The following is a 22,658-nucleotide window of genomic DNA, read 5'->3' as shown; positions in this document are numbered from 1 at the left end:
ACTTCTTCAGTTTGAGGGAGAGTGTGTGGTAGATGATTCTATATAGAACCTTTTCGAAAAGCGTTCCATCATAGCACCAAAAAGAGTTCTGTTATTGTTACGATACAAGCTTGTTACAATAGAAGAACTCTTTTTGGTGCTGTATAGAACCATTTAGAGCACTTTCTCCATCAATCTGAAGAACCATTTTTATAATGCAAAGAAACCTTTGCATGCAAATTGTTTTTTGAGAGTTCTTGGTTCTATACAGAACCATTTTCTTTACTAAAGAACCTTCAGAGAATTGTCTTTTTTAAGAGTGTAGTACTCAGTAAGCCTCAGCTGTTTATAAAGGTTTGTACTGTAGGCTTATTTTGGCTGACCGGAGAGTGTGAGTGGGTGGCTCGGGGGGGTAGGGGGGGTGTTGTTGCAGACTGTGGACTGTCAGTAAACAGATATTAGTTAGTCATTAACACAATTTAAACACCACATCCAACATTCCTGCTCTTTCTTTATTTTTTAAGTAAATTTGGTACTTGAATCTTCTTCACTGCAGCGGAAAAAACAATCAGGCAAGTATGGACGTTCCTGATGTGATGTGGTTTTGTGGTTTTGGAAAGAATGTTTAGTTCATTAAACAGCGAATGCTCGTCAACTAGGTTTTTACGTTTTTGCTACTGCGAGTGAAGTTGTGTAAAAAGGAGTGTAGATTGAACTGCCTTTAATGACGTTTGAACTAATCTATGTGTGGTTCATGAAACTTCTGTAGGACATAGAAACAAGCAGAGATTTGAACATAAATGATGAATCAGCTTGGGTGCGTGAAATCAAGGCCCTGCCTACCTGCACCTCATTTACATATCATTTACAGGAAACATGCCCGACTCCGTGCAGATGTTTCGGAAAGAAGCCAATAAAATTAACACATTTAGAGGCTCCTGAGCCAATTGGCTGTGCTCAGAGGCGGAGTTTGAGGTCAGTGAGTGCGCTGCTCACGCTACTGACCCACCCTTTTAGTGGTAACATTACAACGACTGGAAAAAATAAAATGTGAAAAAACTAAATGACTTCTTTTTTAAGAGGGTAGAATGAGGTGACTGTAGTGAGACACTGTTTTCTTAAAGTAACACATTTAAACGCTGCACTATCGCAGTGTGTGAGATGCTTCTGCACTTGTGTTTTGTAGTGTTTGTTTTGTGTGCAGAGTCAGCAGTATAACACAAAAGGGCAGTGTAACATGACTTGAAATGGAAGGTGGTATATTAGTTTATGTGCATGTAAGATAAATACATCGAGTTTTGTACTGGTTTGCCAAGTGCATAAATGATTAGTATTATTGTTATTTTCTATTTTTATTCTTACTAGTGGTATTACTGGACGATATTGATAATAGTTCTGGTTATTTAACTGCAAATCAGGCATTTTTTCAGGTCATTAAACGTTTATGCTCAAATTTAGATGTGTTCCTACCAGAGTGTGATGGTACAGATACAGCAAAGGAAATTGGCAAATCACAAAACTGTCTGTGAAATTTGCGAACGCTCATTTTAGATTTGACCATATTGCTGTTGCCAGAAGGAAACCTTGTATCTCCAAAATGGTAACTTCACAGGAGAAGATAAAAACATACTTTACTTTTCATGTAAGTCAATGGAACCAGACTTTTTTCCATGTCGTTTTGGGCCGTTTCTTTTGGTCCATTCTTCATGAAATTTACACACAACGTAAAGAGCAACAGGCATTTTAAAATTTCATTAAAAACTGAAACAGGAAAAAATGGAGATGCAAGGTTTTTTTTCCGACAGCAGCGATATGTATTTGATTGGCCATTATGTTCACATTTAGTTTGTTTTCAGAATGACGATGTCACAGCTTGCCCTCTTGTTTTCTTTGGCTCATGTTTCCAAAATTAACAATCGCCAAGATAAACCCAGCTCAAAATGAAATAAACCACTGCTAGAAGTGTTTCCACGCCCTTTATTATTCAAGTGAATGGTTTTCTCTCTATCTAGCAAGTGTTACTCACCTCCTGCGTGACTGCAGCTTTAAAAAGCATTAATACTTGAGCTCCCCCTTGTGGAGCATTTTTATCCTGCTAAATGTGAGTTCATGAGGTCAATAAGATGCTACGCATTTCAGAGGTTTAGCCTGCTGTTCTCTGTTAATGCCATGATTTCTCAGAGCTGCTGTTGAATTTAATTGAAATGGAAATGTGGTCTAACTAAGGAAAAAGGACCCATATTGATCACAAGCCCACCCAAATATGGACAGAATATTTATTAACCTGCATTTTTAAGATACTGAATTTTTATTTTGTCTTCACATGCTACCATTGTGTTATAGCCAATCCAATCATTATGCTCTCTGCCAAATTCACCCTTCAATCACTGCTTAGCTACTTTTGCCTTCTGCCATTGCCTTAAGCCTTCAGTTCGTTATCAGCACACCAGTGTTTAAATATGAAGGTCCAGGCACAGTCAAAATATGTATCTGTGGGATCCTGTCCCCAGTAGAGTGGAGTATGAAATTTTCTACACATTTCCAAAGCCAAAAACAATTTTTTAAAGACGTTGCTGTCAGTTTTCTGTAAATTTGATGATTACAATTCTCTTTTACCACAAAAACTAAAATGAGATTGGTCAAAGTGTCAAAGCAAACATTTTCTTCAATGCATTGAGTCATCAAAGGTAAGACATGAATGGTCCATAACATTTTTCATGCCCGCTGTGGCAGTAGGCTTTAGCCTAGGATGATTAAGTTTAATGATTAAGGTTTTCAAGGTGTGCTGGGTTGTTTTCCTTTCATTTGTACATCTCAGCTGTCTGATTTTAACTCAGTTATCTTGTCTTCATTATGCAGAAGTTGTGCCTTGTGGTGCTTGCAAAAGTCACAACCTCTGCATAATGAAGACAACATAATAGAGTTAAAATCAGACAGATGAGCTACTTCACATGCTTTAAAGTGAAGGGTGTTGCAGTGTCAGTTGTCTTTATATGAATCCTGCATTCTGGTTAATGTGTTTACAGACATTGCAGGGCATAGCATGTTTATAATTTGTATTTATCAAGGTGGCCTACCCACTTTGTCGGATGTCCAAGAACGTATTTCTGCCTACGCTACTGAGTGACACGTCTGCTGGGTTTTATCACTGCTCTGATGAAACAAATCAATAAAAAGTGCTTGCAGATCCAGACTGCACTCTGAATGAGCTCACATGCTCGCTCGGAAAATATAACAGTGTATCCAAAAATAAAGAAAGGCTTGGGAATCTTTTATTCAGTGCTGCCTCCTTCCCAACCCACATACACACACACGTGTGATTTGGACTGCAGTTTGGTTTCACTGTTAACGGTTACTCATGCATTGTTGACCATTGGGGATTTAGGACAAAACAAAGCCTGTCTGATGCCTGTCTCTCTCCATACAGTTCTCATCTGAGGAGGAACCAGACTGGATTGGTCAGATCTGCTAATCTGGTAGGAGACTTCTGCTTTTACACTGTAAAACTGGACAGTGCAGAGATATAGACATGATTCCAGAACAGTGCATTCATGTTGTGCCATGCGAAACTGTGCTTTGTGTTTTGGATTACAGTTACATAGAATAAATATTATTATTGATTATAATTAACAAAATATAGATGAGTATTGTGCATTTTTATTATTTTTTTCCAATGCTATATAGTGTTCACTGGCAAAAAACACACTTACAGTTGCGATAAATAGGTTTAAACCATTTTCTTGGCGTCCTAAGAGTTTTGCTAAGTATTGTGTCATAATATAACAAGAATTTGGGTCCTGTTATATCCACAGTGTGTGTAACCATGGCGAGGAGACATTTCCTCTGCTTTGTTGTGCTGATTTTCTTCTGGGCTGCTACAGCTCTCAGCATGTCAGGTATGATCTCACATTTTAAAAATCTAATTAAATAAAATATAAATACATATTCTAACTGAAATTAACTGTGTTACTGAGAATTGTTGAGCACCTAAAAAAATCAGGGAAAGTATTGATCTATTTGCTGGGAAATTGTGAACATTCCCAAATCACTTGTGAAAGCCTTGTGTATTTGAGTACAGCTTTGATGGGCTACATGTAAACAGAATTACTGAGGCCTTTATAGTTTAAAAAGTATTATACAAACACGGATCATGGCCCTATGACCAAGAGACTTTGGGGGCCTCTGAAGCAAAAAATACATTAAGAATGAAAGAAAATATAACAAAACAACATTTAATGTTGATGTACACAGTAATTTTGTACACACTCTGAGCAAAACTGAAAATGCTGTTTATTTCCTGTTTTGAAAATGAACAAAATTAGCCTTATTCATGTGCAAATACTTTGTGATTTTGTACAACGTGAAGGCTTTTTCTTTCAAACTAAGTTATGGAAGGCTAAACGTTAAGACCATCACACCATCCACAATATCCCATTTGAATGACAACAACAAACGTATTTATTTGTATTTATTTAGCCTTTGTTTGTATTAAAGGGCTATTTACTCATCTAATGTTTACATCTGTGGTGGACTGTCCCAGGTATTTGGGCAACCTTGAGACTTGTGGTGTCTCAGCCCCAATGACCCAATCCTCAATGGCCCAACCCCCCCAAGCCCACCCCTCAGGGAGCCCCCCCCCCACCCCCCCACCCCCCCCCACCCCCCACCCCACCCAACCAAAAACAAAACTTATATTAATTTACCACTCACCCCAAACGTAATTAGTCAGAGGCACGATTGTTGTCTGTTAAGAGCTTTAATTAAAATTCTTGGTTTTTTATTGGCCTGTCCTTTATGTATTAGTCTTCTACAGCAGCCCAAAGGCTCACATGCTGCTTCGTTCCAAAAGAGCCAACAGCTTCCTGGAGGAAATCAAGCCAGCGTCACTAGAGCGAGAGTGTATGGAAGAGGACTGTAATTTTGAGGAGGCCAGAGAGATCTTTAAGAGCAGAGAGCACACGGTCTGTCGTTATTTATTTTATTAATAATTATTAACGATAATAATACATACATACATACATCATCTAATCCGCTTATCCTTCTGGGTCGCGGTGGGGTGCTGGAGCCTATCCCAGCTGTCATTGGGCGGAAGGCAGGATACACCCTGGACAGGTCGCCAGTCCATCGCAGGGCATTAACGATAATAATAAATATGTTAATTTCTATTGCTCTTCTACTGTAAGAAACAGATTTTACCACAGTGTTTTTATACTTTTTAATAAAGTCTTTTTAAAGGCTTTATCTGTATCTTTACCTTTATCTTTAACTTTATCTTTTCCCAGCAAAGATTTTTGGAAACTTTTAAAGGATATGCATGGTTTGTTATTGTTCAAATACTGTCAAAGGTTTTGGCAGATTACCAGATTAACCACACAATGGACAGTGAATGTACATGTAAATGTAATCTACTAACTCTTTTCTCCTGTAGTTGGAGTTCTGGGTGCGGTATGCAGGTGAGTGTGACTTTTGGTGCAAGGGACCCTACAAATGTTTTTTGTTTGTGTGAATCATGATGTTGACAGAAAAACATCTTGCGATTACATTGTTGATGACTTACCGTTTTTGAAATATTTTATGTATTATGTATTTATTTTATGGCCGATTTAGTAGATTAAATTCTTTTCTTTCCCCTATATATGTTTAATTATTGTTTTATTTTTCACCTTAGCATTTATTACATTTGTTCCTGATTACAATTAATGAAGTATTAATTCATTTTCACTCCCCCCAAACCAAAAGCACAATGTACAGCTCGTACTCTACATGGCATTGCTATTGTAAGGAGCCCTTGTATTTCTAATAGTAACTTTGAAGAACTTGAAAGTTTTCTATACATTAATGTTTTTATTTATTCATTTATTTATTTATATTATTTTTATAAAAAGTGGCGGTAAATTTATGCTCATTGCAAATTTGATGCCGGCAACACTTTCCAAATCAGTTGGGACAGGAGCACGTTCCCGACAGCGTTACATCGTCTTTCCTGTTAACAACACTTAATAAAACGATATGGGGACTGAAAACACCAGTTGATCCAGTTTTGAAAGTAGAATTTGTGGAACATCTTCTGTTATAAAAGACTTCAGCTGCACAGCCATCAGTCATATTGGATTACATGGCTATGCTGTTGTAACACGTGCTGAATGTAGCTTGGCACTGTCATGCTGAAAAAAGCATGGAGGCCCTGGAAAAGGACATTATCTAGAAGGCAGCATAAGATGCTCCAAAGTGTGTGTATATCTTTCGGTGTTAATGGTGCCTTCACAGATGTGGAAGGTGCACACTAAGGCTATGTTCAGACTGCTGGCCCAAATCTGATTTTTGGCATATCAAGATTGTATCCACTCTGAACAGCAAATCGGATCCAAACCAAATTTGGAAGTGGTTTGAAATACGAATTTCAAAGCGAAATGTGGAAAAGTGGATTTTTACAGATACATCTCAGTCTGGACGCTCTGGACGCTCAAATCGGATTTCAAAGCGTCTTTTGCGTCACTCGCAACACAACAAACAACGACGATGTCAAATCCAGAGTGATGAAGTGCTGGGATTTGAGAAGAGCGCCAAAGATTCATGCTTACGAAAAGAAATCTGAAGAGTTTGGAGGGTGAGATGACTCACCTCCTGCATCCGTGTTTGAAAACCACATGTGATGTGTGGACACACAAATCTGATCTGATCTTGCAAATAACAGTGCAGACAGTCATCTCAAAAGATCTGATCTGAGAAACAAATCCAACCTGCCTGCAGTCTGAACACAGCCTAATACACCCCCTACCCCCCACCAATACCATGACAGACATTGGCTTTTGAACTTTGTCAGGCTGGTGAGAATCTGGACGGTCCTTTTCTTCTTTGGCCTGGAGAACTCAACATCCGTTATTTTCAGAAACTATTGAAAGGCTGACAATCAGTATGCAACAGTCTATTTCAGATAAACTTGAATCAAGAGAAGTTGGCAGTGTTTCTGGATGTTGCTGACATATGACTCCTGCTGCACATGCTACAGCCTTAACTCGCATTTGTGGATGCAGAGATGAACAGTATTTACTGACAACGGTTTGTCACAGTATTCCAATTATCATCATGCCATGATATCCTTGCTTAGAAAGGACTAGGCCTTTCTTGGATGCTCCTTTTATACCCAAGCATGAATGCATCACCTGTTTCACAACATTTGTCGTCTTAAATTGCCAACTTTTTTGGAATGTATTGCAGACATCAATTTCAGAATAAGCACATATACACCGATCAGGCATAACATTATGACCACCTCCTTGTTTCTACGCTCATTGTCCATTTTATCAGCTCCACTTACTATATAGGTGCACTTTGTAGTTCTACAGTTACAGACTGTAGTCCATCTGTTTCTCTGCATACTTTGTTAGCCCCCTTTTACCCTGTTCTTCAGTGGTCAGGACCCCCATAGACCCTCACAGAGCAGGTACTATTTGGGTGGTGGATCATTCTCAGCACTGCAGTAACAATGACATGGTGGTGGTGTGTTAGTGTGCGTTGTGTTGGTACGAGTGGATCAGACACAGCAGTGCTGCTGGAGTTTTTAAACACTGTGTCCACTCCCTGTCCACTCTATTAGACACTCCTACCTTGTCAGTCCACCTTGTAGATGTGAAGTCAGAGACGATAGCTCATCTGCTGCTGCACAGTTTGTGTTGGTCATCCTCTAGTCCTACATCAGTGGTCACAGGACGCTGCCCACAGGACGCTGTTGTCTGGATATTTTTGGTTGGTGGACTATTCTCAGTCCAGCAGTGACACTGAGGTGTTTAAAAACTCCAGCAGCACTGCTGTGTCTGATCCACTCAGACCAGCACAACACACACTAAGACACCACCACCACGTCAGTGTCACTGCAGTGCTGAGAATGATCCACCACCAAAATAGTACCTGCTCTGTGAGGGTCCATGGGGGTCCTGACCACTGAAGAACAGGGTAAAAGGGGGCTAACAAAGTATGCAGAGAAACAGATGGACTACAGTCTGTAACTGTAGAACTACAAAGTGCACCTATATAGTAAGTGTAGCTGATAAAATGGACAACGAGCGTAGGAACAAGGAGGTGGTCATAATGTTATGCCTGATCGGTGTATACAAAAAAATAATGAAGTTGATTCATAAAGTTGGAACATTTTGTTTTATATTGTTTTGGCAACAAAATGGCCACAGAATGTATGTAAAAGTATGTATTAGATATATATAATAAACTACACCACGTATCATCATGACTTGCATGCATGTTTCACATTTCCAGACGAAGATGCGTAAAGAAAGTCTTGAAATTCTGATTATGAAGAATGAAATGTTGATTTAGACTGTAGGTTGTCAGTATTTTTGCTGAGTGTTGGGTCAGAGTGTATTATAGCGATGGTAGGACTGATGGTCCTCTATGGCCTGGCCCTTAGAAACCACATCTCTCAACTGCTCAGAGAACAACGGTCACTGTGACCATGAGTGCCATGACAGGAAAGGCAAAACTGGACGTTTCTGCAGCTGCGTCCAAGGATACCAACTCCAAGAAAACTCCAAGGAGTGCTTTCCCAAAAGTAAGGACATGTAATGTAATAGTTCTGACCTGTTAACATGAGCACCGAAATGAAAAGCGAGACGTTCTGTGTCGCTCTCACCACACAGAGGTAGTGTTTTAATAAAAATATTTAGGCTTTATAATAATCAATTAACCTTTTGAACTGCTCAGAGATTTATAGACTACAGCACTGCAAAGCGATCACATTATGTACTTTATCACAAAAGTGTATAACAAAAATAAAATCAATCATTAATAATTCACCATTATTCCTGCTCTTACTTCAATGTTCTCCCTCCAAATTAAACATCTTTTATGAGATTAGAATGTCAATTCAATTTTTTTGCCCCCCCCCCATGTTTAACCCAAGCCCATGTATATTTGCTAATATGTCAGTTATAATCTTCAAATAAAACAAATAGAATATCTTATACAAGTTTCAAATGTCTGTGTTTAACTTACACTCTTAAAAAGGTGGTTCTTCAGGGGTTCTTTGGCAAAGACAATGGTTCTACATAGAACCATGAACTGTCAAAAGACCATTTCATGATTAAATGGTTCTCTGCATGGTGAAATGGTTCTTCAGATGGACGGAGAACATGTTGTATATGAAAAGGGTTCTATATAGCACTAAAAAAGGGTTCTTCTATTGTTACAAGCTTGACATTGTAGCAATAGCAGAACCCTTTTTGGTGCCATATAAAAATGGTTCAAATGGCTCCTTGAGTGCTCATGGTTCAACCACTGTCTTTACTAAAGACACTTGAAGAACCATCTTTTTAAGTGCAGTGGCTGAAAAACATGAATTGCTTGTGGAAATACGATTAGAATAGAAATTAGTATATATGTAGAAGCGTTTTAGTGTTTTGACATTTATGGCTCAAACTGAAGGCCTAGCTCTGATAGTAACTGTTCACCACTGCACCAAACGTCTTGACTTTTCGACTACATTTGGGGAAAAGATGTGAAAATGTGATTTTTTTCCCCAAACCACTGCTTTAATTTCTATTTTGTGCTAACAGAAGTCTGTACTGAAATAATCATTGTCTGTGTGCATGTCTCTGATTTCCAGATCAAGATTCATGTGGACAGATTTTGATAGCCAAGTCGACTTACAGTACTAAGCCCAGACCAATTTTACAGCCATGGCTTGTTGGTGGTGAAGTTGGCAGAAGAGGAGAGAGTCCCTGGCAGGTATTTAAGTCTCCAGTAAGAACACATTCTAAAATAGTGGTGATCTTGAAACTGATTTCCAAAAATGACACTGCCGTAAATCACCTACAGCAGGGGAGCACAACTCTGATCCTGGAGGGCCGGTGTCCGGCAGAGTTTAGTTTCCCTACTGAAACATACCCAGTAAACCTGGCCATTAACAGATGAGTGTAATCAGATGTATTTGAGCAGATAAATCACCAAACTGTGCTGGAAACCGGCCCTCCAGGATCTTTTACCCTGTTCTTCAGTGGTCAGGACCCCCATGGACCCTCACAGAGCAGGTACTGTTTGGGTGGTGGATGATTCTCAGCACTGCAGTAACACTGACGTGGTGGTGGTGGTGTCTTAGTGTGTGTTGCGCTGGTCTGAGCGGATCAGACACAGCAGTGCTGCTGGAGTTTTTAAACACCTCAGTGTCACTGCTGGACTGAGAATAGTCCACCAACCAAAAATATCCAGACAACAGCGTCCTGTGGGCAGCGTCCTGTGACCACTGATGTAGGACTAGAGGATGACCAACACAAACTGTGCAGCAGCAGATGAGCTATCGTCTCTGACTTCACATCTACAAGGTGGACTGACAAGGTAGGAGTGTCTAATAGAGTGGACAGGGAGTGGACACAGTGTTTAAAAACTCCAGCAGCACTGCTGTGTCTGATCCACTAAGACCAGCGCAACACACACTAAGACACCACCACCACGTCAGTGTTACTGCAGTGCTGAGAATGATCCACCACCAAAATAGTACCTGCTCTGTGAGGGTCCATGGGGTCCTGACCACTGAAGAACAGGGTAAAAGGGGGCTAACAAAGTATGCAGAGAAACAGATGGACTACAGTCTGTAACTGTAGAACTACAAAGTGCACCTATATAGTAAGGGGAGCTGATAAAATGGACAATGAGTGTAGAAACAAGGAAATGCATTAGTTAACATTTGCAAGATATCTGCTGGGCTAGCTGGGGACAAGCTAGGCCGTGGATATTTACTTGGAAGGTGCTATGATCTTCACGGGGAAGAGAACGAGAATAGATGGACATGGGAGCCACCACAATTTGTAAGAGGGAGTCGGGGGCTCCTGAATCACGCTTGTGATCGGTCTGTCTGGTGGCACTGGCTGATGTGGTGCCATTGGTGCTTCCGTGGTCGGTCACATTTGTCTGTTTATTGGTCAGAAATTTTGCAGGAATGCAATCACTCTGTTACCGTCACATTTCTGACCATGAAAATACAAAAATATCAGTAGAAAATCTACTTAACATCTATGCATGTCAAAACACAAAGCAATAATAATACGTTTTTCTTGACAGCTGCCTCTTTATGATCGGTTTGCCTATTCGAATTTCAAAAGTTTATTCAATGTGTTTCTCGGTTTAAAGCTTTGCAGTTTGTGATTTGACATTGTACTCCATGTTTCTACTAGTTTTTTTTTTTGTTCATTAAAGTTTGCTCGCACTTACATCCTGCCTCATTGCTCTCCACGCATGAGAAATTTCTTTATGATGTGTCCAGAACTCAATCTGAAAGCGGTGGGTACTTTGAAAGTACTTTGAAAAGTGGTGGGTCAAATGCCCGCTCGCCCCCGTGGGTCTGGCAGCCTTGTCTTAACTTTTAATGTAAGTTAATGTAAGTTTTATTCCACGTGATTTTTTATTCCATGCATCATGAAATTGTAATTCATTGGAAAGGACAGCTGCTATGCTCACATGATGAAGAAAAAAACTGACAAAAATGGAGATACGTGGTTTTTTTTTGTTTGTTTTTTAGACAGCGACGATAGATGATATTCAGTTTCGTAGCAGTAACATTTTTTTTTTGTGATTCATTTTTTTATTATTTTTCCATTTAAAGAACAACACCCCCATTCCAGCCCCGACCCACACACACATGGGACTTACAAAAGGTGGGAAAAAAAACAAAACATAGGACACAGGAGAATTACATCATTCACAACCTAAACACAGTATATAGTTAAGCAAGCACAATGGTCCTGACTTTAGAAATTCTGTGTATCCATGTGTTAAGAGTTCCAGGGCCAGCACTGCCAATTCTTGCAGATGACAGTTCCAGATATAGAATATCCAGTAAGGTATGGAGCCAATGACGTATAGACAGGCTATGAGGGGGTAGCCAATGCTGGACAATGACTATTTTCGCTGCCGTCCAGCCAGCCAGCCATATCTTCCGGGAACTTTCCGTAATGGGGAACTTAGAGTTATCATTCAGTAAATGAAGTTCAGGGACCATGGGTAAGTTTGTCCTGATCAGAGAAGAGATGGAATCAATAACCTCCTCCCGAAAAGCATAAACCTTTGTGCAGTCCCACATAATATGCATAAAAGTCCCCAGAGTCCCATGTGGACAGAAATTACAAAAGGGATAAGGGCTTAAACCCATCAAATGTCTTACCCTGGGTGTTAAATAAGCCCTGTGGCATATTTTCAAATGAATGAATTGATGATTGGGATTATGTGATGCTCTAAAAACACTAGCCCAAGCCATTTCCCATTTCCCAGTTTATCTGCCTTCCTCTCTGTTGCATAACTCTATCCCACTCCGTTTGTCCAGAGACATTTACAGATACATGTGACATAAACTTGGCGTAAATAAAAGATACTATTCTTTTGGGAGCCTCTGTGATCCAACTAATTATTCGGTGGTCTTTCAAGTCTGAGCCCCATTTAACATTATGCGACTTCAATGCGGATCCGAGTCTAAAATAAAAGAACAAAGAATGTTTGGGTATCCCATAATGTGAAACCAGTTCCTCAAAAGATCTCAGAGAATTGCTGCCATTGATGTCTTCAAGAACCCTTATACCTTTTTTCTGCCCATGAGTTTTGAATAAACGGTTTGTTCCCTGTTAGAAGATTGTTGTTGAACCAGATTGGAGATAATTTATGCCATTTAATATGCGACCCCGTGAACTTCTCTGCTGCTTTAAAGGTTTGAAGCATATGAGTCATTACCGGACCATATCTAACTGCGCTCGTAGCAGTAACTTTAGTTATCAGATTTCACTCTGCATTAGCCCAATAGCTAGTGAGCCAGACACAAAAAAATCTAAAGCTTTCCCCCAATAATCCATCCCAAATGCTTGTAGTTTTTCAAAACTCCCAAATTCAAGATGTGCCATCTGAGCAGTGTTTTCCAGTATTCAGACCGGTTAAGCTCTCCCTAGAGACTACTGCATCATGACTGTTAAAGGGGAGTAGACATGTTTATAACAGTAACAATAGATCTTTTTTTTTTTTTTTAGTTTTTGTGTGGCGTGTCTGCCTTAAAGGACTTCCTGAAGGATAATCTCAGTATGATCTATGTATGTTTTCTAGGTTCTCATACTGAATGCCAGGGGAGCTTTTCACTGTGGGGGCGTCTTGATCGATGAAAGCTGGATCCTCACTGCTGCCCACTGTCTGGAGAAAAACTCGCGCTTCAGCGTCAGACTAGGTTTGTCCACCTTTCCTTCTACATCTGAAGTGTTTTTAAGGTTGAGGTATATTTCACTTCATGCTAGCAGCATCAAGCTGAACGACAATGTTTTATTTCAGCTATGTTTAAGCATAAGACATTTTTGTTGTTGCGCAAAATACAAAGGGCACGAGATGGCCGACACTGAGTATTGGGATGGGGACCTATAGGTAGGAAAAAATAATAATACATAAATGAATAAATACAAAAATACAATAAAAAGTAATTGTATTTTACATATTCAGTGAAATTCCTTGGTTTTCACAAATTCTATCATTATTTGACAGTATTATTTCAGTATTATTACACCCCACCCCGCCTCCATTTTCTGTCCTGTGTTCTATTGCTTAATTATTTCCCAGTAACATGTAAGTAAATTCCCAAAATATCTTTACAAAAATAATCTTTTCTGGATGTTAACACTATATTCTTTGTAATTGGAATAGACAGTACTCTGCCCTCATCAGAGTAGGCTGAACAGTCCTAGCTTGGCGGTAACAATACATCACATTGCATTATTCTAGTGGTGGTAACAGAAAAAATAGCATGACTCAACCATAAAGGCCTGGCTGGGTGAGTTTGGTGTGGAAGAACTTGACTGACCCTCACAGAGCCCTGACCTCAACCCCATCAAACACACTTGGGATGAACTAGAACAGAGACTGTGAGCCAGGACCTCCAACATCAGTGTCTGACCTTACAAATGCTCTTCTGGATGAACGGACAAAACTCCCACAGACTCTCCAAAATCTTGTAGAAGCTGTTATAGCTGCAAAGGGGGACCAACTCCATATTAATGCCTATTGATTTAGAATGGGATGTCATAAATGTTCCTGTAGATGTAATGTGTAGGTGTCCCAATACTTTTGTCCATATAGTGTATCCTGTGAACAGTACACATCTGCTACTGAGATGGACCATTGATATCACTAATGGCAAAAATATTGTTGGTAGCTTGCTGATAGGGCCCATCTGTTCATTACAGGTAGGATTAATACAACCCCAACTCCAAAAAAGTTGGGACGCTGTGTAAAACGTAAATGAATGTAACTAAAAACAGAATGCAATGATTTGCAAATCTCAAAGACCCATATTTTATTCACAATAGAACATAGAACACATATCAGATGCTGAAAGTGAGACATTTTACCATTTCATGAAAAACATTAACTCATTTAGAACTTGATGGCAGCAACGCATCTCAAAAACAGTTCTTGTCACCCAAAATGTCTGCACACAGACCTGTTTACAAGGACTTTTCAAACGCACCATAAGAAGAGGGAAAGCACTAATCTGTGCAAGGCTGTGGTCCTCCAAGATCAGACTTTGATGCTCCTGACTTTCTACCCCTTTAGGTGACCGTTCCAAAATCTAGACAAGTGATTGGCTGTTTAAATTCAATTCTGTATTCATGTTATCCTAACACTGACACCTACTTCCAATACCTGAGACTTACTTCTGGTTTAAGCCACACCCACAAGGTATGGAAAAAGTTTGACACTCTAAGCTTATCATATAAAGATTCCTCTTCCTTCAGGTGACTATTTGCGATTTAAAAAGGAAGACAGTGAAGTTACTATCCCTGTGTCCAAAGTCATCTCCCATCCAAAGTACAACTCTGTGACGGTGGACAACGATATAGCCCTGCTGCGCTTGGCCTCTCCGGTGAAATTCAGCACTTACATCTTGCCAGCGTGCCTCCCGAGCCGCAGCCTGGCCGAGCGCGTGCTCCACCTCAACGGAACCCAAACAGTAGTGACTGGATGGGGCAAACAAAACGAGACGGTGTCCGAGTACAGCAAGGCTCTCGGCTTCATCCACATCCCCCTGGTGGAGCATGCAGAATGCGCCCACCACATGGTCAACACCCTGACCCAGAACATGCTGTGCGCCGGGACAATAGGGAAGGTCACAGACGCCTGCGAGGGAGACAGCGGCGGCCCCATGATGACCCAGTACCACAACACGTGGTTCCTCATAGGCATCGTGTCGTGGGGCGAGGGATGCGGGCGCACAGACAAACTGGGCATCTACACCAAAGTCTCCAATTATCTGGAGTGGATAGACAGCGTCCGGCAGGAAGCAACGAGTCCTTGATCCATTGTCACCTTGTGGTAACAGGAGAGGGCTGCACAATATATCAACGATTAATCATTAATGCATCACTGGCCAGTGCAATACTGATATAACTGGTTGCTGCAGTATGCAAATGAGCCGACCAATCACAGTATTTTTTATTGTGTACGGTGATCATCCTGACCAATCACAGTTCCAGATGAGTATTTCTGTGGGTGTTTTGATGAATCAAAGGGTTTATGTAATCCAACAAAAATCAAATATCATATCAAAATACATATGGACCATATGTACTGTTAACTGTGACAATTTCATAAAACCTATTTTGATGACAAATGTCCTATCATCAGTATTTGCTCTTAAAACATGAGCTTAAAAGCGTCATGTATTTCATTATTCTGCATTTCAAAGAATGGAAAACCACTAGTTCAGAACACATTAATTCAGCATGTAATAAACGCTCTTTATTTATTAATCCAGATAACAATAATAATGTTGGATACAACAATATTATTAGGCTATAGTACATTCATTTTTTTGAATCTGCATTTCAAGCATCACGCCTCGCACTGTTACGTGATCAATAAAAAGCTTTGAAATATGATTTGTTAAAAACTAATCATTGTCACTAACCATATGAAAGACATTTGGATTTGAAATGATTGTTATTAAAGTGAATCTTTCAGCCCTTTTTTACAATCAACCCTTAGAAGTCAAGCAATATTATTATTGTTTTGGCAATACTACTTAAATGTAATTACCTAAAGCTGCACTATGTAAAATATTATATAAGACTGAAAGGAGGAACATTACTGAGTCAGGCTACAACATGGTGAACGTGTGCTGCTGCGAGTCATTTTAAAAAGTGGAAGTGTCGGGTTCGGGGGTTTTTCAGATGCATATTAACATCACACACACAGGCTCTATGTTTAGGTCTCAAATGCAAAATCTTATTATAATATAATATAATATAATATTATATATAATTACACTGATGAAGATATGATGACAATAATAGATAACTGGTTGTTTGCAGTCACATGATTCTGAAGAAGAGCGAAATCCAGATGGAGGGCAGAAAGTAAATAGCAGAATGGACGAGATGGAGGTGTACAGAGCCCATCCTGTGCTAGTTTTGATGATATTACGAGAGAAAGATATAAACAGCAAATCATACCAATTATACCGTTTATATCGTTCTCTTGTAATATTGTCTAAAAAAGCACAGCATTTGTTGCGATCTTTACGCTCAGAAGAGGAGCGATTTTTGAACTGAATTGATAGACTTGCCTGCTATTGAGGCAGTAGATATAAGCATCTACCTTCAGACAATGAGACAACAAACAAAAGCATACATGGAGTATGGAGAGATACAACTTTACAAGGCTGAAGTTGGCTTCCTCATTCCTTTTTTTATAATTTTTTGGGGATTTTTACCCAATTTTCTCCCCAATTTAGTCGTTTCCAATTCAACCCGCTAGTTACGACTTCCCCAATAGTATTACTAATGCTAGGAAGGCGAAGACTAACACAGGCTTCCTCCGTGACCCGTGAAACCAGCCACCGCATCTTTTCGAACTGCCGCTCACGCAACGTCATTGGACAGCTGAACGTGCTCGGAGGAAAGCACCAATTTTTAATTTATTTCCTTTGTGTGATAGCCTGAAACGGGACTGAGGTTAAATGACTTTTTAGCATCCAGAAAAATGACAAAGCCTCTGTCGTGACATCCATGCTGGGGATAGCGAGCTAGCTTCTTCTTGTAGCTAGCTGAATACCCATAGCTGTTCATGTGTGATATGGTGCCGTAAAGCGTTACGCAGTTCTTGCGAGAGGATTCGTGCTCCTCCAAAGTTACATAGCACTATAGCAGGCTTTGACTTTGGCAATGACAGAGACACGATTCTCCCTATTATAAATCAGTGCACCATCACAATGATTTTGAAGCTGTTATTCAAATGGTGCAGCATTTATTATTATAAGACCTGTTATAAGCACTGTCACTGCAGCACCATTTAAGGTGGAACGGGAAAATTCAAACAAGAAGCTGGCATGGCAGGATATGTTTTTAACATTCGCCTGTTTTTTGTATAACTCCTAACCCTGACTTGAATGTTAGCAGTGTTGCTTGTAGTTATTATTTTAAACCCATCACCAATAAACAATCACAGATGAAATACAATACTCCGCTCCTCACAGCCGCAGGCAAGCCATTTTTACTTTCATCTCCCTCATGAACATCAACTTCTGGTAATCGATAAAAGCTCATTGTCTTTTCTCTGTTAGATTGACTTGAACGGCCATAAACGACACAAACTATAGGCATTTTGAGAGCTTTTGACAGCTTCCTGTGTGGAAAATCACTTCCTGCCCTCCATCTGTGGTTTGCACCACAGCAACACAGTGATGCAGCATCATTTGCAAACAATCTATTCACTCATATCAGAATACACGTTTTTGCACCGAGGTCTGCCTGAGCTCTCTTTGAATTCTCTCACTTGAAATCATCAGATTCATCCACTCATTGAAGGGCTTCAAAACACAACCCACATTACAAAATGTTCTTCTGCACATTGCATGCAATTACACATTTCCACCAGAGAGGTCTCCAAATTCCCAAAGCTTACATATTGCAGCTTTAATTAATGCTTTGATATTCAGCTTCTGTTCTGTATTGATGGGTTTAAATTCAAATGACATGTTTAAGTTTGATTCAGTGTCAATAAAAATAGATGAATTTTCTGTCCTTAACATGAAACTGTACACACGACAGTAACTCTTCATTAAATTCAAATCATGATAAAATGTTTCCTCTTCGACCAACAAATACAACTGTGATATGGACTGAAAGTTTACAATCTGCACTTTCCATACAATGTCTATTAGTTTCTAGGAGCTACAAGCGAACAACAACAGCAATCACTGACTTCTAAGGATAATGGAAGTTCCTGAGCATGGATACAAGTACTGGAGAGATTCCTTGAGAACTGAGCAGCACCACGATTTAAGACTGCTTATAGTGCTTTGTGGTTGATGGGACAAATGTGAAAAAATAATAAAATAAATTCTTTTCTATGATGTATGACCTTTGTGTGAAAAAAGTTGTTGTAGAGAAAACTGCAGATGTTTGTGTGTCTGTTGTGTTCTGAAAAGTGTAAAAAAAAAAAAACTCTATTAGTGACAAATAAATCCACCTAACTTAGCATTTGTAGGTTCATTATGCATAACAAGTTACAGGCTTCTTGCACAATCCAATAGCAGAGAACCTGAGCGCCACTATTTAAGGCAGTATTTAAGTTACACAGTTAAACAGTGAGGAGGTGACAGTCTGAGGTGTCCAAGGTGAAGAGTCTTACTTAAAGGATACAATCTGCAATATAGCCGTTGTATTTAACCCTTATTATTCAGCTATTAATCTTAAGACTAATATGAAACTACCATATGAGTTATGTAGTACAGATCTTTATACTGTAAAGTGTTGCATTGAATTTTTTCTTGATTCAAATGTGAACCTCTTTTCCACATGAATAAAACAGACTACATCAACACACTTATTATAGAAAGTAGGTCAAAAGAAATACAAAAACATGCTGTAATATTTTATGAGAAAATGATGTACACATTTGAATTCATGCATTTCTTTTTTCAGTGTAAAAAGCATGAGTGCATATGTGGGTCCAGACTTCACTCTTATAACTACATATTAGTTTTGTAGCAGTTGATAATTTATAGTAGGTAAGATTAATTGGACAGAATGATAAGCTGGTAGTTTAAAGGGTTACGAGTTTAAGCTCCCACATAAACCTACCTAAGGGCAACAATTTATATACTTAATGTAAACACTGTTTGAGGTCCTTGGTGAGGTCAAGTTGGAGAGATGTTCGAGCCACTGCTTGCTGACCTCCTGACCTGCAGCTCCTGCTCGTATCGCTCCAGCTGAGCCCAAAAGCCTGGGTTGGGCTCCACCACTGACCGGGCACTTTTCACGACCTGGGGGAACAAGTGAGATGACTTTAGAAAGGTAACATGAAGCGCAGCATTACATTAACACAAAAAGTGTCACTGCATATTACAATGTGCAGCTGCATTTTAGCATGTATGTTACAGAAAAGATGTATATTTATATACAATGTACTGTCAAATTTACTGAACATGCATTTCACATTTTAATACTAATTGGTAGGCATAAAGGGGTTCTGTGTAGTACCAAAAGGGTTCTATGACACTTTTTGGTGTTATATACAAACATAGGTTCTATGAAGATTTTCCATCTCGCCTTCCCGCTTCTCTGGCTGTCTGTACAGTCTCTTTGTGTGCAAAGAAAAAACTCATTTAATTTTTTTGCAATAAAAACAATCGTAATTAATTGTGTAAATTACACACTTGAAAATGATGGTCCTTTAGTAAAGAAAATGCTTCTATATAGAACCATGAACACTCAAAGAACTCTTTGCATGATTAAAAAGTTCTTTGCATTGTAAAAACATTCTTCAGACTGATGGAGAACGTGCTGTAGATGGTTCTATATAGCACCCAAACCGGTTGTAACAAGCCTGACAGCATAACAATAGAAGAACCCTTTTTGGTGCTATATAGAACCATACATGCATGTAAACAGCATACTCGGATTTCTTATATCTGAGTAAGGTCTAGAAATCTGATAAAGAGAGCTGGATTTTAGCTCAGTAATCAGATTTCTCAGTGTATGTAAACTATCTTTTGATTTCTCAGTCTGCGCACGTGCGAAAACAGACTGCAGTACCGGAAATAAGCGAGCAGTGTCACTGCGAGATGCAGCAATACACCTTTGGAGCAGCACTGAAACCAAACACATGCTTGACGAAATGAAGGATTTAAATATTCTTCATCTTCTAGATGACATATGTTCATAGTTTCAGGTAAAGTGGCGCAATGTTTTTTTAAAAAAGTTGCGGCATGAGTTTTATATTATGTTCATGTCACGTCTTCTTCTGTGAGTTTACTGGCCGGTGGTGAAGCAGAAATCTGATTACTGTCTGACTCATGTAGACCTGAAGTATCCCCATTATCTGATTACTCAAGTGCATGTAAACACGTTAATCGGATTACTGACAAAATCTGATTTTCTGCAGTTATCGGATTAAGTGCATGTAAACGCACTCACTGTTGTGTTTGAAATGTTGAATGCAAATCAGTGTGAGCGTACTTTTTGTTTTCCATATTATTTATTAAATGTGACACTACTATGTCTTTTCCAATGTATTAAAAATATACACCGATCAGGCATAACATTATGACCACCTCCTTGTTTCTACGCTCATTGTCCATTTTATCAGCTCCACTTACTACATAGGTGCACTTTGTAGTTCTACAGTTACAGACTGTAGTCCATCTGTTTCTCTGCATACTTTGTTAGCCCTCTTTTACCCTGTTCTTCAGTGGTCAGGACCCCCATGGACCCTCACAGAGCAGGTACTATTTGGGCGGTGGATCATTCTCAGCACTGCAGTAACACTGACGTGGTGGTGGTGTGTTAGTGTGTGTTGTGCTGGTTTGAGTGGATCAGACACAGCAGTGCTGCTGGAGTTTTTAAACACATCAGTGTCACTGCAGTGACATATGCACTGACATATTGTGTATTGTGAACATTTCTTGAAGTATTGTGATATTACCTTTCTGCCGTATCGGTTCAGGTGACAGCTGCTATTTGACTGTTATTTACTGTTAAAATGATGCAGTAAAACATTGTGTAAGTAATGCAGTAGTAATCGATAATTTACTGTGATGTACTGTAACATTTTGTGTCAGTGAGCACAAAGTGAGAAGCAGTAGCTAAAGGCATTAACGTTACCTCGAATGCATCTGCTAAAGTGAGGCCTTGGTGCTTCATCAGGAAGGCCACACAGATTGTGGCTGAGCGGCTGCGGCCATTCTTGCAGTAAACCACTGTCCGGCCGCCTCGGTCAGCTTCGGCGTGGATGGCGTCAGCACAGCGGTCAAAGTACTTATAGAGGTCCTCGTTGGGGTCATCATAGACGGCCACGCGGAAAGTGCCGACTCTGGTGGAGGGAAAAGGCTGCTGCTTGGACACGTTGATGCAGAGCGTTACTGCCTCCTGCTGGATGAGCTGGTCGTTGCAGGCTGAGCGAGCGTTGCTGATCAGCAGCGCGTCTGTAACCTTACACAGCTGAAGCATTGAGAACAGTTTGGAGAGCAGCAGAGAAACTACAGCCGGTTTAACTCACACATGACTTACACACATTACTCACATACACACAGCACCCCCAGCTCAGGCTCAGCTCTACATCTGGACACTCTAACAAACACTATTACAACTGTCCGTTTCTAGTTTGCGCAAGCTGGCATGAGAATGGCAATGCAGAGGTCAGTCTGATTCCACTGAGTGCTGCTATATTTACAGCAGAAGCCAGAGGCTTCCTCCAGGTCCTAATGCTACTCCACTCCCTCCACACAGTGGCGTAAATAGGATCATATGGGCCCAGACAGATGTAGCTGCCACTAATGACTACTTTTCTATCGATTAAAGGTGCAATTTGTAAGATTTTTAGTTTAAAACAATACAAAAATAACTAAAGTTGTCGACAGAGAGTGAAGAAATAACAGTTTTGATGTCACGTCAAAGACGTCTACGTACTTTGTTGCAGAGATATCTACTGAAGTTTGCATGCTAACCTGCTGGCCCTGCCCCGCCCTGTCTCATAATACCACTTCACCTCAAAGTCACTGTAGCGTCGAGTCTGCCGTCAGTCCAACATGAAAGGATGAAGAACTAGCACTGCCCTGAGGGCATATTCTAACCAGAGAACTTGTAGAGAGGAGAATTACCACTCTGAAACGTCTTCTGGGTTCCTCAAACACTAGAGGGCGCTCCCGAGCGAGTCCAAATGAATAGGTTAAGATGGAGCATTTGAGCAAAATAATAGTTTATAAATGCTTAAACATTTTTAATGGAAAAAGATACATTTCCTGAACACTAAACAGCATAAAACATTTAAACGCTGCTGTTATATTTTTAAGAGCTTTTAAACTCGAGTTATAGGAGTTTAAAATGGAACCTAATGACGTCAGTGAGCGCGAACAGCCAATGAGCTGCTCCGCTCGCCAAACGATCAGCACTCATTAGCAGTAATGCCAGTATTCTGCTGCCCAAAACCTGTCTGCTGTAGAAAAAAGGAAATATATAGTTAAGTTTTCTTTGCTTTTTTATATATATGAAATACATCCTTCTACTTTCTAAAATAAAAAAAAAAAGTCTGGGCGAGTGATTAGAAACTATTTTAACCTTTTGTTTTTAGCCATTTAGCTCCATTCACTCCCATTGACGACTCACTCGCGGGCACCCTCTGCAGTTTTGCAGTTCTGTTTTTGATATAAC

The 22,658-nt window shown here is 39.8% G+C and overlaps 2 protein-coding genes across 3 annotated transcripts; one reads left to right on the top strand and one right to left on the bottom strand.

Annotated features, from left to right (window-relative positions):
• The first annotated feature begins 392 nt into the window (after positions 1 to 392).
• On the top strand, positions 393 to 18,361 carry LOC118797409 (vitamin K-dependent protein C-like). Of its 2 annotated transcripts, XM_036556752.1 has the most exons (9): positions 393 to 551; positions 3,407 to 3,455; positions 3,792 to 3,875; positions 4,783 to 4,940; positions 5,408 to 5,432; positions 8,402 to 8,542; positions 9,596 to 9,717; positions 13,069 to 13,186; positions 14,745 to 18,361. In XM_036556752.1, exons 3-9 carry the CDS (start codon positions 3,803 to 3,805, stop codon positions 15,302 to 15,304), a joined length of 1,197 nt encoding a protein of 398 aa, XP_036412645.1. In that variant the 5' UTR covers positions 393 to 551; positions 3,407 to 3,455; positions 3,792 to 3,802; the 3' UTR covers positions 15,305 to 18,361. The 2 variants fall into 2 exon arrangements, with proteins under 2 accessions (XP_036412645.1, XP_036412644.1); XM_036556751.1 differs by lacking the exon at positions 393 to 551 and having other exon boundaries at positions 2,518 to 3,455.
• Positions 15,726 to 21,660, bottom strand: dusp28 (dual specificity phosphatase 28). The gene is made up of 2 exons (XM_036556754.1): positions 21,114 to 21,660; positions 15,726 to 19,273 (listed from the first exon to the last, which is right to left on the bottom strand). Exons 1-2 carry the CDS (start codon positions 21,456 to 21,458, stop codon positions 19,148 to 19,150), a joined length of 471 nt encoding a protein of 156 aa, XP_036412647.1. The 5' UTR covers positions 21,459 to 21,660; the 3' UTR covers positions 15,726 to 19,147.
• Positions 21,661 to 22,658: the final 998 nt, after the last annotated feature.

Source organism: Colossoma macropomum, unplaced genomic scaffold, assembly GCF_904425465.1.
Source record: "Colossoma macropomum unplaced genomic scaffold, Colossoma_macropomum, whole genome shotgun sequence".
NCBI classification, from domain to species: Eukaryota; Metazoa; Chordata; class Actinopteri; order Characiformes; family Serrasalmidae; genus Colossoma; species Colossoma macropomum.
This window is presented reverse-complemented; position numbering and strand designations above follow the sequence as displayed.

What these genes read in the sequence shown, in the direction of transcription:
- LOC118797409 (XM_036556752.1), top strand. Translation starts at nt 3,803, where the DNA reads ATGGCGAGGAGACATTTCCTCTGCTTTGTTGTGCTGATTTTCTTCTGG. An exon ending in TACAGCTCTCAGCATGTCAG is followed by an intron (nt 3,876 to 4,782) that starts GTATGATCTCAC and finishes TTTATGTATTAG; the next exon opens with TCTTCTACAGCAGCCCAAAG. An exon ending in TTAAGAGCAGAGAGCACACG is followed by an intron (nt 4,941 to 5,407) that starts GTCTGTCGTTAT and finishes TTTCTCCTGTAG; the next exon opens with TTGGAGTTCTGGGTGCGGTA.
- dusp28 (XM_036556754.1), bottom strand. Translation starts at nt 21,458, where the DNA reads ATGCTTCAGCTGTGTAAGGTTACAGACGCGCTGCTGATCAGCAACGCT. An exon ending in CTTTAGCAGATGCATTCGAG is followed by an intron (nt 19,274 to 21,113) that starts GTAACGTTAATG and finishes TTGTTCCCCCAG; the next exon opens with GTCGTGAAAAGTGCCCGGTC.